The sequence below is a fragment of the Camarhynchus parvulus genome, chromosome 28, assembly GCF_901933205.1.
Source record: "Camarhynchus parvulus chromosome 28, STF_HiC, whole genome shotgun sequence".
NCBI classification, from domain to species: Eukaryota; Metazoa; Chordata; class Aves; order Passeriformes; family Thraupidae; genus Camarhynchus; species Camarhynchus parvulus.
Genome location: NC_044598.1, coordinates 2,259,821 through 2,276,208, shown reverse-complemented (window position 1 = coordinate 2,276,208; position 16,388 = coordinate 2,259,821). Strand labels below are relative to the sequence as shown.

General features: G+C 57.6%; 1 protein-coding gene across 1 annotated transcript in view; it reads left to right on the top strand.

Annotated features, from left to right (window-relative positions):
* Positions 1 to 4,077: 4,077 nt before the first annotated feature.
* EFNA2 (ephrin A2) overlaps positions 4,078 to 16,388 on the top strand; it is a 38,888-nt gene continuing 26,577 nt past the window's right edge. Inside the window, exon 1 of the mRNA XM_030966730.1 lies at positions 4,078 to 4,242. Within this exon, the coding sequence (XP_030822590.1) occupies positions 4,121 to 4,242 (122 nt within the window). The 5' untranslated portion in view covers positions 4,078 to 4,120. The remainder of the gene's footprint in view (positions 4,243 to 16,388) is intronic.

Genomic DNA, 16,388 nt, shown 5'->3' with positions numbered 1-16,388 from the left:
CGCAGGCTGGGGCTCTCTCCCACCCCGCTGGAGGGGAGACACTGCCCGAGATCCCGGGGGCTCCACAGGAGCTCCGGGTGCCCCCACATTTGGGGTATGATTGCGGGGTTTAGTGGTTTCACGTATCTGTGGCAGCTTGCTTGGTATTCTGAATAAACTCAGGTGCGTGGGAGGCTCCAGGGAGCAAAACCTGGGAGCCAGAGTTGTGCCACAGTCTGGCCACATGGATGGGTGTCCCCAGCCCCGTGAGCCAGGGATGGGCCCCTCCCTGACCTTTGGGGGGTCGGTGCCTTTGGATGGGATCAGAGTCCATGGACGGGGGCTTGTGCCTGCAGATGCCACACAATGCCAAGGATCGATTGGCTGGGGGCATCAGCACCACCCTCTGTGTCCATGCCAGGCATCTGGATCCTGCTGCCAGCTGGGATTTCCCATCACACCGACCCCTTCCAGTTCAGGAAGCTCCAAGGGACCCTTTTTTTCCTGTTGCAACTCCATTCCCAGCAGCCTGGCTCTGCTCTGCGCTGGTGCTTCCCAGCCTTTTCCCTGTGACTCCTCACCTTTTTGATGGGAAGGGTTTTTCTATCAGGAACAAATATTTTCCGTAATTTCCTGGCCGATCCAATTAATGCAGAGGGAGGCGGGTGTGAATTATCCCTCCCTGCATCCAGCCTTGCCCCCTGCATGGAGCTGGGGGCTGGAAATTGCAGGATTTGCAGTAATTAAGGCACATAGTTGGTTTTGTTTGGTTAGAAAAACAACCTGGTGCTGTTTGGAGAAGCCATAAAAATCCTGGAAAACGTTTTCCTTCCCGTTACCAGGAGTGGGGAAGGAGAAGTTGTTCCATGCAAAGCAGGGTTGGGGCTGGGCCCTCCCTCAGGTTGGGACTGATCCTGGCTGGGAGGGAACCCACTGGAGTGAGCGTGGGGCTGCTCCTGCCTGATCCCGATGGGTCATCCCATTTTCCAGGGAATTTCATCTGGGATCCCCCACAGCTCCAGTAGAACTGAGCTGGGATGCACTGGGTTGAACTGGGCTGAGCTGGGCTGAGCTGGGCCAAGTTGGGATGCACTGGGCTGAGCTGGGATGCACTGGGTTGAACTGGGCTGAGCTGGGCCGAGCTGGGATGCACTGGGCTGAGCTGGGATGCACTGGGTTGAACTGGGCTGAGCTGGGCCGAGCTGGGATGCACTGGGATGCACTGGGCTGAGCTGGGCCGAGCTGGGATGCACTGGGCTGAGGTGGGATGCACTGGGTTGAACTGGGCTGAGCTGGGATGCACTGGGTTGAACTGGGCTGAGCTGGGATGCACTGGGATGCACTGGGCTGAGCTGGGATGCACTGGGCTGAGCTGAGATGACCTGGGCTGAGCTGGGCTGCACTGGGATGCACGGAGTTGAACTGGCCCGAGCTGGGATGCCCTGGGCTGAGCTGGGCCGAGCTGGGATGCACAGGGTTGAACTCAGCTAAACTGGGATGCACTGAACTGAGCTGGGATGTGCTGGGTTCAACTGGGATGCCCTGGGCCGAGCTGGGATGAACTGGAAATCTCTGTGCCCATTGGTGACCTGGCACCACAAGGCATGGCTGACCCCTTGGCCAGCACGGTGCCCTTTGGATCATCCCTGTTCCCAATCCACAGACAATGATAGGATTGCTCTGTGGGGTGGCAGCTGTGGATTTTACCACATCCCTGGAGCTGGCCCTGCAATGTGGCTCTGCCAGGGCTCGCACCGCTGTCCCCGAGCTGGGAGGAACCGTGGCCTGGCCTCCTGGAGAGCCCGGAAAGGCTTTTAGTGGCTTGGCTGGAGAGATGGAAACAAATGAAGTTGACAGACAAGTGTCGGGGTTTATGGCAGCGTCCGCTGACAGGAGGGAGATTGGCTGTCGGGGGCTTGATGGAGACGGATCCTGATGGGAGCAGGATGAGGAGATGGATAACCTTGATGGAGCCGCGGCGCGGGAGGACGCTCCGGCAGCATTATTCCGAAATAATTTGGTTTTTATTTGTTTTGGTTTGGGGTGGGAGGAGGGATGCTGAGCCCCACAGTCCGTGGAGTTTTTCCTAAACAGATTTGCTAAATAAATAATGAGGAGGATCCATATTTTATTTATATCCCACCTCTCCGTGTGGCGCTGGAGGTGTTTTACACTGGGCCGCTGCCTCCCTTTTAGCACGGACAAACTCCTAAGAGCTCGTGAGATGGAGATGGATTTACAGGGATATTTGGATGCTGAGCAGAAGGACAGGCAGCGGGATGTGCTGGAACTGCTCCTCCTGATGGACTTAATGGGCACCTTGGTGCTTTGTGAATCCAACTGGAAGTGTCTTTGCATCTGGAGGCACTTGAGGAATTCTGCTGGGAGCCAGCTCTGGCTCCGAGGGGCTCAGGGGGGACTTATACACCTGGGAGGACACTCCAGCACACTCGGGGGGACATTCTATGGTTCCTGGGGAGGAGGGTCTGGAGTCCCTCTGTGTTCACTCATCCTTCTGAAACGATTTTTGGAACCTGGGGGGACCTAGGGGACTCTGGGAGCAGAGCAGGGCCTGTTCAGCAAGGACCAGCTCCCCCGGACAGCCCAAGAGGAGCGTCCTTGCTCAGGGATGTGACCCCAGGGCCGTGGGGTGTCCTGGCTTGGGGATGTGGCTCTGCAACCGTGGGGTGTCCTTAGGGCTGTGGCTGGGTGGCACACCTGTGACCAAAAATTCCACTGGGTTTTCTGTGTACTCCCCAAAATCTGTCCTCCCCACAGCTGGACATGGCCCCACAGCAGCTTCAGGGCACTGTGTTATTCCCATCACTGTTTTCCAAGATTTTGACAAAGCAGAGTGATCCCTTAACATGAATTATTGTTTGATTTATCCTTATATCAGAGGTGAAAAATGTCCCTGCAGAGGGTGGGACCTTCTGTCTGTCTGTCTTTCCTTGGCACCTGTGGGTCACAGGACATGTCCCCATCCCCATCCCCATCCCTGTCCCCTCCAGTGCGAGCCCCTCACTGCCCTTCCCAACATTTCCTGCCCATCACCCCCAGGCACCCCAACCCTTCCTCAACCCATCCCTTCCTCAAGGTAACGGACCCCCAAACCTCCCTGCTGCTCCCAAAGCCCCCACCCACCCATGTGAGCCCCCCTTCCAAAATCCCAACCCCCTGCCAGCGAACCTCTCCCCTTTCCAAAGCCCCCCTGCTCTGCCAGTGCCACCCATCCCCTTCCCAAAGACCCCCCCCCCCCGCCGCTGTGACCCCCCGCTTTCCAAATCCCTCCCAGCCCACCCGGTGCGACCCCCGCCCGTTCCAAAGACCCCTCCACGGTCTCTGTGACCCCCTCCCCCGGTGTACCGGTCCGTTCCCCCCGCCGGTGTGACCCCCCGCAATCTTCGTCCCCCCCCATCATCGACCCCCCATCTTCGACCCCCCTCAATCTTCGACCCCCGCCGGGGCGTGGCCGCGGGGGCGCGCGGGAGCCCCGCCCTGGGACCGCGCCGGGCGCGCGCGCGCCGCCGGTGGCAACAATGTGTCAGAGGCGGGGCGGGGGCGGGGCGCGGGCGGGGCCGGCCGACCGGGGGCGGGCCCGGCGCGGGGGCGGGCCCGGGCGGGGGGGCGCGGGGGGCGCGGGCGGCGGGCGCAGCATGGCGCGGCGGCACTGAGCGAGCGGCGGCCTCCCGGCCCGGCCTTTGTCTCTCCGGTGTCCCCGGGGCGGAGCAGCCCGCGGCGGGGCCCGGGGCTGAGCCCGCAGGTGCGGCGGCAGCACCGGGGGCTCGGCACCGGGCGGCGGCGGCGGCGCCGCGGGGCTCGGAGGAACTTGGCCGAAGTTGGGCGCGGGAGGAGGTGGTGGGGGGCGGAAGGTTCCCGGTACCGGGGCGATCCCGGGGCGCCGCGGGAACCGGGCCGGTCCCCCGCCGCCCGAGCGCGGGATGCGGCTGCCCCGGCGCCGCCGCACCGCGGCCGCCCCCGAGTCCCCCCGCTGACGGCGCCCGGGGCCGCGGGCGATGGTGAGGGCTGGGCGCCCGCCCGCCGCCGCCGCCGCCCGCCGCCCGCCCGCCGTCCCCGGCCGGCCCCAGGGCCCCGCCGCCCCCTGAAGCGGCCGGAGCCGCGCCCGCCGCCCGCCGGGACGATGGTGCGCTGCGGGGCGGCCGCGCTGCTCGCCGCGCTCCTCGGCGTCTGCGTCTGGACCGACGAGACCGGGAAAGTTATCTCGGACCGGTTCGCCGTCTACTGGAACCGGAGCAATCCCAGGTGAGGCGGAGGGCGGCGGGGGCGGCCTCGGCGCCCGAGTTCCAGTCGGTGTTTCCCCGTACACACACCCGCTGAGCGCCCGCTGCCGCCCGGTGACAGCGGCCGCCGCCGCCCGTGGCCGGTCGGGTCCCACTCGAGCCCCCGGTGGGGTCCGGCGAACTGGCTGGGCGGCCCCGGGGAGGGGGGTGGTCCCCGGGGCTCCCTCCCCCGAAAGTTCCCGCGGGGCCCCGGGCGGAGCGTCCCCGGGGGCTGCGGCAGCGCCAGGAGCACCGCCGGGCGCGGGGCGCGTTCCCGGGGGCGGCGGGGGCTGCGGCGCGGGCCCCCCCGGCCCCTCTGCGCCCAACTTCGGGGAAGTTCAAGTTCCAACCCCCGCCACCCCGTCTTCCTCCCGGGCCCTCTCCGGGGATGAAGGTTCTGAGAAAAAAACCCCGAAATCCGCCCAGAGCGGCGGGTGCGGCTGCGGGGGATTCGGGAAGAACGATCTGGGGGGGAAATGGCACCACGGGCCCGAGGGGGCACGGGGCGTGCGGGGCTGGGGATGGCCGGCCCTGCTGCTCCCGGGTCATTCCCATCCTGGAAGCGCAATCCCCACAGCTGGCTTCGTTTCTTGACTCCAGTTGGAATTTCGATTTTTCTGTGTGTTTTTTTTTCCCCACCAAGTGTTTTTTTCTTTGGGGGCAAGAGTTTTGTTTCTGTCGTATTTCTTTGTTCGTGATTTTGAGGAACCCAAAACTGCTGGTGAGTTGGAAGCGGGAGGAATTCTGCTCTGGGAATGTTCAGGTGGTTGGGACCCTCGGGACCCCCCAACCCTCCCTGTTGGGGACACTCTTTGGGGTCTGAACGGGCCCGTTTGTGGGGATTCCTGTAAAAACAAACACCAGCCACCAAATCCCCATTTCCCCCAAAATTCCTCAAAGTTCTCCCAAGCCTGGCAGTGTCTGTGAGTGGTGAGGGATGAGCTTGGTGGGTGCAGCCCCTGTGTCCCTCAGCTTTGGGCTGTCCTGTTTTCTGGGTCAAGCAGGGCGTTCTTTGTCCCCCTCAGTCCCTGTGTGACAAGTGGCCTTGTGGGGCATGGCGTGGCCTGGTCCTCATCCCCAGGGCTGCCAGGGATGTGAGGCAGCTCCTCCAGCTCTGGGTCCCTCATCCCCTGCTGCCATCCATGAGGGGACCCTCGGTGCCACCTTCTCTGCCTCGATGACACCAGTGCAGCTGGGTAAAGTTCCTGGCGGCGTTTCGGCGCCGGGACGTGCGCAGGGCTGAGAGCCCTCAGCAGCGCCTGGTGTCCACCCAACCTCCACACGTCCCTTTGGGGGGACCCACCCGTGCCCCTCTGTCCTCCCCGAAATTGGGGCCAGCCCGTCCCTTTGTGCCTTGGTGGTGGTTCCTTGGCGGTGGTGCCTGCGTCGTGGGCCGCCTGCGGTGCATATGGATTTTATTATCTCCCTCACATTTTTGTGGGGGATTGTAAGAGCCAGGGAATTATTTTTTTTTTCCTAATTTTTTTTTTTTCTCTTTGCCCATTGCGAAGTTTTTTGATTTTAGCTCCTGGTGCTCCCCCCCGAGCTCCCGCACTTTGTGTTTTTGTTCTCCCAAATGCCAAACACGTGTGAGGTGTCCCCCCCAGTCCAACTCTGGCATCCTGGAGATGAGGGTGGTTGGGGCGGTGGCTGGGATTTGGCACCCAAAGGTTCCAGTGGCTGGGATTTGGTGCCCAAAGGTTCTGATGTTTGGGATTTGGCGCTCAGGGGTTCCTGGGGATGGGATTTGGCACCCAAGGGTTCTGATGGTGGTGCCAACAGCCCAAAGTAGCCCCTTGGCCACTGGTGAGGGGCGTCCCGGGACCCAGCACCGGTGATGGCGTCGCCTCCATCCCCTTCGCCCTCTCATAGAAGCCGCCGAGAATCTCTCCTGGAAAAATCCACGGTGGATCATTATCCCATATATATATTTATACATTTCTAAATCTGCTGTTGGCAGGGAAAATATTTTCGAGGAGTGGGGGGAAAATAAAAATGGAGTGGAGGGAAGCGCGAGGGGCTGGGAGGGAAGAGCAGACAATGGCTGGTGGGTTCAGCAGGCACGTCCGCAGCGCCTGGCTCCGGGATGTGACCCAAATTTCCCCAATGTGGGAGCGCCCCGTGTCGCCAGCGCTCCCCGCCTGCGCCTTCGGCTCTCGGAATTCGAGGCAATTTATTAGGGGTTGCAAAGATTGAAATTGCCATTGAGTTTCCTGCTTATTCCCTTTTTGAACCCAGCGGTGGGTTTATTTTTTTTCTCTGGAGTTACTACAAGACCGCCTCATTCTTAAAAATGAAGGAAAAATGTATTTCTGTGTTTTCTCGTCCCTTGTTTTCATTCTTTTCTCCCCCCCACCAACATCTCATTTAGTAAGGGGCAAATAAAAAGGGGTTTTAAAAAAAAAAGGGGGCAAGGGCCCAAGGTTAAAATGTCCTGTTTGAACCCACAGACCTTCTCTGCCGCTAAATATTTTTCTTCAGGTTTATACAGCAATCTATATTTTATAAAAGACAGGAATAAATCTCATGGTCGATATGATTTGCCCAGATTAGAATAATTCTATATTTCATAATTGGGGCTAAATTAAAAATAAGTGGTACCTCGGGATGCTGCAATTTCCCTGTTCTGGGGAGAGATTTAACCACTCGCTGTGGATTTACAAGGTTTATTTTTATTTTTAAATGGTTTTGTGAGGATGCGCTAGGAAAACGTTTGGCTGGTTGGAACTCCTGGGTTATCCAGGAAAAAAATGAAGCATGGTGAAGGTAGAATTATATAATAATGGGCAGTTTTGTTACCATGTGGAAGTGTGGGTTTTTGCTCCATGGCATGTACAGGCGCTGCCGACGGTCGCTCTCCGGGTGTGGATCTGTTGGCCATGGCTGGGCCGGTCATGGGTGGATCCATTGGTCGTGTGCAGGGTGATGTGCCCATGGATGGGACCTTGGGGCTCCTCCCTGGTCTGGCACTGCGGGCAGGGGTCTGGCACTGCGGGCAGGGGTCCGGCACGACACCCAGGGCTCTTCCCGCCGTCCCTCCGTGTTTTTGGTGGTGCAGGAGCCGCTCACCCGTAGCATTCCAGGGTGGATTTTCCATGGGAGCCAACCAGGTCAATTTGTGTGTGCTGGAGTGTCCAGCATCACCAGCGGGTTGGGGTGTCCAGTTTTGGCCCCCATTTTCCCCCCCACCACAGTGGGTTTAGGGTGGATGTCTCGGCACGCGGCGCCGTGCGACAAAAAATCAGGGATATGGGAAAACCTGCGTGCTATGGGGGAAAGGGTCTGTGGGATGGAGCAATCTGTCCTCAGAAGGTCCCCAGGCCTGTGATCCTGACCCATGGTCTTGTGGCCGTGCTGGAAACCCCTGTGAGGCCAAGGAAGGACGAAAGGTTTGGGATTTGTTGCCGTCCCCTGCTCTGCCGACAGCCGGGTGACGGGCAGGGAATCGTCATTCCTGAATGCTGGTCGGTGTTCCTGCAGCAATCCCGTGGTCACTGCCGTGTGCCTGGATCCACGGCAGGAATGTGCAGAGTGACAGGGGCTCTCCTCCCTCTGTGCATGGCACAGATCCCCAGCACTGGGCGGCATCGTGCCCATGGCCTGGTTTAACGCCGAGGTCACGGCGCTGCCTCCGAGCGGCTCTTTTGCTGATTTCTGTATTATTTTTCGGTGTGGTTTGTGAGCACAGCTGGGATTTCTGTTCTGCTCCTCTGCACTCCCCAATCCTGGGATCGAGAACCGGAGAAATGGTTTCTGGCAGGGGGATTTACGGAGCCAGGTGATGCTCAGGGCCGGCGGTGGTGGCAGAGCAGGACTTTTGTGGGGAAAGGTGCCTCTGCCACGGGGGTGGTGGGGTTGAGGTGAGTGGGGCACATCTTGGAGGGGATTTAGATCATGTTCTCAATCCCATTGGATTTTGTGCCCCTTTTTCCTGCATTCCCATCTCCTGGAGCTGCAGCCCTGGCGCCTGCCAGTCACTGGTGCTTTGTCCAAGAGGCTGGAGCGGGGTGGCCGTGGCCAGGAAAACCGTGGCCGTGACCCACTGACCACCCAAGCCAGGGCCAACTTGCCCACCTGTGTGTCATGAGGGGCTGTGGCCCGGCTGCTGGTGGCTGCATGTCCCGCTTCTCCATCAAGGGAGTGAAAAAGATGCCGCATCTGTTTTTTCCAGGGGAATTTGGTGCTGCAGAGGGGTGGCCGAGCGAGAGGGCTCAGCTTGGGCGATCCCACCCATGTCTCCATGTTGGATTGGGGCTGGATCCCAAAACCTCTGTGTCCTGGCTTTGGCTGGGACTTTTGGGGTCCCCAGTTCTCTGTGTCTCCTCTGCCTGCTCCCATGGACATCATACTGGGGCCCACATCAGCCCCTGAAAGCAACATGCCCTGTTTCCCTCTTGGCGTGATTTTATTGTGAATTTTGCCCTGTTTCTCCCTTGGCGTGATTTTAATATGAATTTTAACCCTGGCACTCGGGTTTTCCCTGTCTCACCATCAGCCCCAGTCCCCTCTCGGGGTGCCAGAGCAGTGCTGGGTGTTTGGGTGTGCCAGCTCTCAGCCTCGTCCTGTGCAATGCCTTCTCTTTTAGTTTTCCTCCTTCTGTTCTCCCTTTGTGCCGAGATCACTCCCAGCCCTTCCCACCCCTCTTTTCCAGCCCGTTAAGCCGTGTTAGCAATTCCTCACCAGCCCAGGGCTGCGGCGAGTGGTTAATGGAGAGCAGACACCAGCGGGCCGGCGTCGCTGACAGGATTCTCTCTCCGTGCCCGTCGCCGTCTCCGCCTGTCCCTTTCCAGGGACCGCAATTACATTCCCTGCTGGTTGCACATTTGGTATCCAAATGCCGGCCATGCGCCGCATCCTAATGCGAGGATGGACTGGGGGCGTGCGGAGCTGCTGGAGGGTCAGAATCCCCCCAGAATCCCCCCAGCATCCCCCCTGGATCCTGGGGTGTCCTGCTCAGGAGGGACACGCAGAGGGTGGGCAGTGGGAACGGTCCAGGGGGTGAGAGATGCCCTGGGGTGCCATGGAAAGCTTTGAAAGTGCTGCTGTATAAATAAAGACTCGTGTATTTATATATATATATATTGATTTTTATATATTTACATACAAATATATTTATATCTATTATATAAATGATCGATTTATTTACATATGTGGGTGTTTATTCACCCCACTTCCCTCCCACATAAATACGCTTTACACACACAAATAATCCGATGCCAGAAACTCCCCTGTCTGGCAATGCTGTGCCACCCCTGTGTGGCATTCCCCTGGAATTCCTACCTGGGGGCTCCAGGATGTACCTGGCTGTGGGTTTACCTGGCTCCAGGGCTGTCTGGCTGTGTCCATCCCGGTGCCACATCAGGAGCTGGCTGGAGCCATACCTGCCTGTGCCTGACAAGGTTCAGCTGCTGGGTTGGCTGGAAAATTGCAGCAATTGTTCCTTAAATAGCTCCTCGTTCCTGATGGTGACAATTTCGGTTCTTTTGTGTTAGATATTAATCGTGATTTCTGAGGCTCCGTTTTGATCCAAGCTGGTTTTCCCCACTTGGGGCAGAGATCCTGCCCCGCTTCCTTGGATTTAATGGGATTTATGGAAGGCGGGCAGCTTGGAGCACTGTTACCTGCAGCCCCTAAGAGGTGTTTCAATTCCTTTTCCCCCTCTGCCATGACCCAATGCTCATCCCGATGGCTCCTTCCCTCTGCTTGGAGATCCATCCCAAAAACAGGACCAGGCCCTGTTTGGCCTCTGCAAATACAAGGAAAAGCACCGTGCTCCAAGGGTCCAGGCTGGATTATGGCTGGGAATCAAGATTTTGGAGCTCTTTCCCAATCCGAGTGATTCCATGATTCTCCAGAGCTGCAGAAGCGTTGGGGTTAGCCGCTGGCCACTTTGGCCTTTGCCAGATGAATTCCAGAGGCATTTTTGAAGCCCTCCCCAAAGCCAGGGCTGTGTTTAGGGCTAGCTGTGCTTCCAAACTCTTTGCCACCAGCCCAGCCCTTCTGGATTTGGGGACCCCATGGCTGTTCCCACTGGCTGGCCGGGGAAATGGCGCCCATGGGGTGTGGGATGCGCCAGGGCTGGTTTGATCCCGGCAGGAAAAGCGGGAAAGGACAAAGCTGAGAGCAGGGCAGGCGGATAGAGCCCGTCCAGCAGCACCGGCCGTGTCCCTGCTCCGTCCTGGCTTCTTCCCGGGTGGTCACAGTGTTGTTATTTATTTATTTCTCCTCCCTCTTTCCCCTTTGGCTTGTTGCTGCCGCTGTGCCTGGGCTGCTAAAGAGCTTCCCATTGTTCCGCAGCTAATTACCTCCTAATGAGGCTCCCGGCTCAAAAGAGCGGATCGGGGGCTGTGGGGGGGTGTTGTGAGTGGGAGGGGGTGAGGGCAGGGCTGGGGTCACCGCTGGGGTCACCCGATGGATTCAGCTGTGCTGCCCGACGGTGTGAATTGGGGCTGGTGGTGGGGAGATCCACGGCCACGGAGCTGCCAGCCTGAAGCTTCATCCTAAAGGGCGGCTGGGAAGTGGTTTTGCCAAAATTTTCTTGTTGAGCCCCAAACCGGTGGAGAAATCAAAGCTTTGTGGATTTTGGCAAGGCGGGGTGGTGCTGGTGCTCGGAGTCTGGGAGCATTCCTGGCATTTCCCTTGGTGTGACACCAGCCCTGTCTGGGACAGGTGTCACCTTTAGGGCACATCCTTCATTTTGAACCAGGATGATGGGATAGGGATTCGGAAACAGGGATTTAGACTATTTTTTTTTTTAAATTCCTCCCCTTTTAAATTTTTCCCTCTTCCCCTGTTTGTTTCCCAAGGCCCAGCGGAGCAGTGAGTAATGCTGCTGCTGAGAGAGGAATGGCCACAGGGCTGAACCACGTCCTGGTGGAATCCCGTGGGATACACATGTGCCATGGTGGGATCCTTTGGGATACATCTGTGCTGGGCTGGGATCCCGTGGGATAAACTTACGACATGGTGGGATCCTGTGGGATCCATCCCTACACTCCCTCAGCGCATCACCCCTTCCTGACCTCCCCGTTTTCCTCTTTCCTTGATGTTCCCAGCTTCTCCAGCCTTGTTTTGTGGGATTTTCCCCGTTTTCCCTGCAGCTGTGAACCTCCAAGCACACGCGTGTGTCCGTGCGAACGCCGGAGCTGCCCGTGCCAGGTCGATCCCACTAAACACCATCCTGGTACTGGACCCAGAGCCACTGCTCCCTGTGGATGCCAGAACCAGTATTCCCACCCCTGCTACTCCCACTGCGCTGCCGAAGCGTTCCCCGGATCCGCAGAGTTTTACCCCATCCCTCAATACCTTTTTTTTTTGTTCGACTCCAGGAATGGACTTTTTGTCCTCAGCTCGTTCTCCACCAGCCCCGAAGTCCCCCAGGAATCCAGCTCTGGATTTCGGATCTTTTGTGCCAAACCCAAACCTCTCTCGGCTTCAATTGCCAGCGCCGCTGACTTTGGGGAAAAAAAGGGGAATAAATGGTTATTGGGGGCTTTTAATGGCTGGGAATGGGGAATCCCCATTCCATCCCCAGCTTCCTCCTCCTGCCACATCCCAATTGCCTCCTTCATCTATTTCCTTGGCTTTCGGCCGAATTTCCCTGGAAATATTTTGCTGTTTCCCCCAATGCAACCAAGTTTTGTCGGATTTTTCTTTTTCTATCTGCAGAAGAGGAGGAATTATCCGTCTCGGTTTATTTTTTCTTGAACATTACACGGGAGCAAAACTCACCCATGTGCTGGGAAAGAGATAAAGTGTTTAGACAGCAAATACAAATATTCCAGAGCACTCAGCCCGGCTACAGGAATTCCTGCCAGGATTCTGGATTCCGTGCCATGTCTTCCAGGGGGGTTTTATTTAGACTGTCTTTTTTTTTTTTATTATTATTTATCAAAAACCCTATTTATATTTGCAGTAAAATAAAATCAGCCTGACCCTGTAGAGAACTCGAAAAATCCCAATTCTTTCCTTTTCCAATCCTGTTTCCACTGAGGAAAGAAAGCCCCTGGACCTCGTGCCCTGCACAAAATTCAACCGCGACGGGATTATTTCAGCGGCTGAGCTTTTCTGCAGGCGCTGGGACGATGCCGGCTCTGTGTGTCCCCCCTCAAAAATCGGGATGTAGGGAAGCTCCTGCAGAGGTGGGGATGGAGCTGGGACCCCCAGGCTCTTCCCATGGAATTTTGGGGGCACGGCCTCCCTTGTGCCGCATTTTCTGACAGCGCATGGAGCACTCAAAAAGGGGTGTATTATTTTGATTTTATTTTAATATTCAGTGATGGATGGGCTTCTGCTGCTTCTCAGGAGCATCCCAGTCTCCCATCAACATCCCAGCCCCACTGGGGACCCCGCGGGTGTCATTGTCACCCGGGTGCTGGGCTGGGGTGCCGTCAGGAGCTGAGGAAGCTCTTTCCCAGCCAGCTCGATAATCCCAATTATTATCTGGATTCTTGATCAGGGTTGCTTATTAAACTTGGCACCGCTGGCTTTGCCGTTCCGGCCGCCTGCCTCAGCAGAGGGATTTATCTCCTGCCGACGCGGGGAGGAAATTGAGTGGAAAAACGCGGGGCAGAGCCCCCCGGGACGGCGGGGAGGGCCAGGGGTACCCGGCTTCCGAAGGGTCGGGAGGTGCTGGCGCAGCCCCAGCGCTGCCGGGTTGGGTTGGCAGAGCCGCCTGGGCCGTGTCCGTGTGTCCGTTTCCATCCCTCCATCCCCACCCTGTGCTGGGATGGGCGATTTTATTCCAGGGTTATTTTGGAATGGTTGGTGCTTTTGTACAATGCAACAGCGGTTATTTTGCCTTTTCCCTGAAATCTAAAGGACCTTTTGTCAGCCGTTCTTCACCTCAGGAATATCAGCTTTTTCCAAATCCAGGTCTTTCCGCTGGAATTCCACAAACCTTCCTGGTCTGCTCGCTGACCCCTTCTTCTTACATTGTGCCCACAAATTGTGGTTTATTTTTACACAACACTGCACTGGAGCTGCCTGAGCCAGGGCTGATGTACCGACCCTTCCAAAGAGGCTTTTTCCAAATTTCGCCCAATTCTCAGCACCGACCGAGCAGGGCATCCAGGAGAGTGGGGTGGGAGGTGGGAGAGATGCTACTGGGAAAAGATTCTCTTTCGCAGGAGCGTTTCCCTCCCTCCTGGTGTTTGGATGTTTCAATTTTCCCATTCCGCTTTTTCCTGCCTTTCCACCATTTTTCTGCATGTAAAAAAATCTGTACAAATCCTGTAACTGGAATTCCCTCTCTTTGTGTGTCTGGCCGCTCTCTCGCCCCTAGATGAGCTCCTGGGATCCCCATTTTAGGGTGAGGACTCTCCCCCGTCCCCTCAGCATGCTGCTTCTGGGGGATTTGGGTGAGGGCTGGGTCGGGTGCAAAATCCTTTATTTGGGAAATTACCGTTTTCCTGAACCTTGCAAGGTTCTTCCCTCGGGAGCAGCCTCGTGCTCCAGGGCTTGGTGTCGATCTTGGGAATGCTCCAGGCTCTCTCCTTGGCTTTTTCGAGATCTTTGGTGCTGGGTGGTTGGGAGAATCTGCTGCTCTGGCTGAGGGGCTCGGGATGGAGCCGTGGCCCTGCCGGGCTGTGCCGTGACTGTCCCAGTGACCGTCCCATTGTTGGAGATCCGCCGTCGACTACGGCACTGGCACACGGGAATTCTGGCGCCTGTCCCGGCTGTAAATGCTGGTCAAAATGGTGCTCCTGTGTAGTTTCCAACAGAGAATCTGAGCCTGTCTGGAATAGAAATGGCTTCTGGCTCCAAGCTCCATCCACGTCTCCGTTGGATCACCACAGGATCGCAGGGATTGGTTTGGCCGGAGCCGCGCGGGTGCCGAGTCCTGCGGAACACCAGGATCGTGTGCCCCATCACGGCCCTGGCATTGCTCCTGACCCTTTGAGGTGGGATTTAAGGCTAAATTGGCAGAGTTGGAAGCAGGTTTGGGAACGGGGATTGCTTTTGCAGGATGTGTGCTCTGGAGGCAGCATCCAGCCCAGCCAGTGCCGGCTTTCCTAACGCTCATTGCCGCCAGTGACCTTCAGCTCGGACCAGCTCCTGGCTTTCCCTGCCTGCTCTTCCTGGCATTCCCAGCTTTCCCCTCTCTGTGTTGGTTCCTGGGGTCGGTGGACCTCAGTTCCAGCCACCCAACCACTGCCTCTCCCAGCTCATCCTCCTGCCATCTGCAGTTTTCCATTGTTCCTTGGCTGTTCCCGACATTGGGATGCGGAGTGCCGGCAGTGGGGGAATGTCCAGGGCCCAGTGTCACAGCCAGATTCTGGACTCCAGGAGAATCTGGACTCCATTTCGAAGCTGAGTAATGATAATCATAAATCATAATATTGTCTTTTATGATAGAAAGCTTTGGATCAGGAGCAGGGACTCTCATCCTGCAAGCTGAGGGTGATCCTGGATCCGGCTTCCAGCTCATTATTCGGAGACAAATGGCTTCTCCCTCCCCCAGCCTCAGTTTCTCCATGGGTAAGGTGAGGATTGCTGCCAGGGGCTAAATTAGGGAATTAATGTTGGTGGAGTGATTGAGAGATGGAGAAGGACATGGCTCTCACAGCACCATGTCCTGCTGCACAGTGTGTCCACCCGCTCCGGGGCTGGATGTGGGAATTTCAGACGGGAGCAGAAATTGGGATGTCGGCAGTGAAGTCCCTTGTTTGTGTTCACAGAGCCCAGGGCTCCACGAGGAGGGACTGGGGCCCCCCAGCTCTTTCCACAGTGGTTTGGGATCTGTGTGGGGACACGGTGGCTCACATCTGTGGCTGATTCCAGTGTGCATCCCACATCCAGGTGGTTTGGCAGCGCCAAAGCCCAATTCATTCTGGCCTCTTCCCAGCTTGTCCCTCGCTGCCCCAAAATCCCGGTGTCACTGAGACCCCATTCCCATGGGAGGGGAATCCAGCTGGATGGATTTTTGTGACTTTTTTATATTTTTCCTTAAACGTTGTGATTTTTATTCCACCTTATAATTCACTTCCGTGCTCCAGTTGGAGGGAGGATTTATGGGCGCAGGTGGGAGGAACGCCGTTCTCGAGATCGACCTGCTGGAATGGTTTTGTGGTGATGGTCACAGCAGCAATTCTGGCCAGGGGACAGGGCTCCAGCTGGGAATCCTGACTGGGGATGTGATGGGAGCAGGGATGGACCCAGCTGGGATGCCCTGAGGTTGGCACATCTCTGATGCCGTTCGGGGTTTTCTCCGTGCTGGGAAGTGTCACCAGCAGGTTGGAGCCCAAACCATTGTCTGCTGGGGGACAACTGAAAAAGGGGTTTCAAAGCCTTTTCTAAATCCCTTAAAGGTTTGTTTAAAGCAAGGGCTTGCTTTCCTACTGTGTCACACTGGGGCCATGGGAATGTCACTGGGGATGCAGGAATGCTGATAGGAGGCTGCTGATGACGGTGACCCCGGGGTGAGTGGGCTGGGGGGTCTCGGGGTGCGTGGTGGGGATGCTCAGCCCTGGGGAGACCCAGCCAGGGCTCTCCCTGCTCCCTGGGGGCCAGACCAGCTCTGGGGGGGATTTTCCCTGCGCCAGCGCTGCCCGCAGCAGCACAAACGAACCAAGTAATTGGCAACATGGAAATATTTTGTGCTCATTAAGCAGTGGGAAGCGGTGGGTGAGGAGGCGGCGGGTGGGGAGTCTGGGTTCTCCGGCGGGGTCCTCCGGAGCTCTGTTCCCCAGTGGCACTCCCGGTGACCCAGGGCAGGGAGCACAGGGTGGGAGCACCCTGGGATGGGGGGCTGGCTGTGGGAAGGAGGTGAAGGAGGCAAATCCTGACACTGCCCAGCCGGGAGCTCCATGTGTTGGGGACAACGACAAACCAGGGAAGCAGGGGGATCCGGGGGATCCGGGCTGCTCTACAGGGACATTTGGGAGAACTCCCCATTTCTCCCAGTTCCCATCAATCCTACGGATTAAAACTTGAAACATCAGATGTCAGTGGCTGCGTTGGAGCTCCTTGACCCCAGCACTGCAGATTCCCAGGAGCAACACCAAGGGGAGCTCTGGGGGGCTCCACATTCCCTCCGCTCCCAGCAGTGGAAATGAGGGGCAAACCCTGAGGATCCTGTTCTTATTCAGGGGGTCCTGGAGGGGTCCCCCCACCATCCTCAGCCCTGAG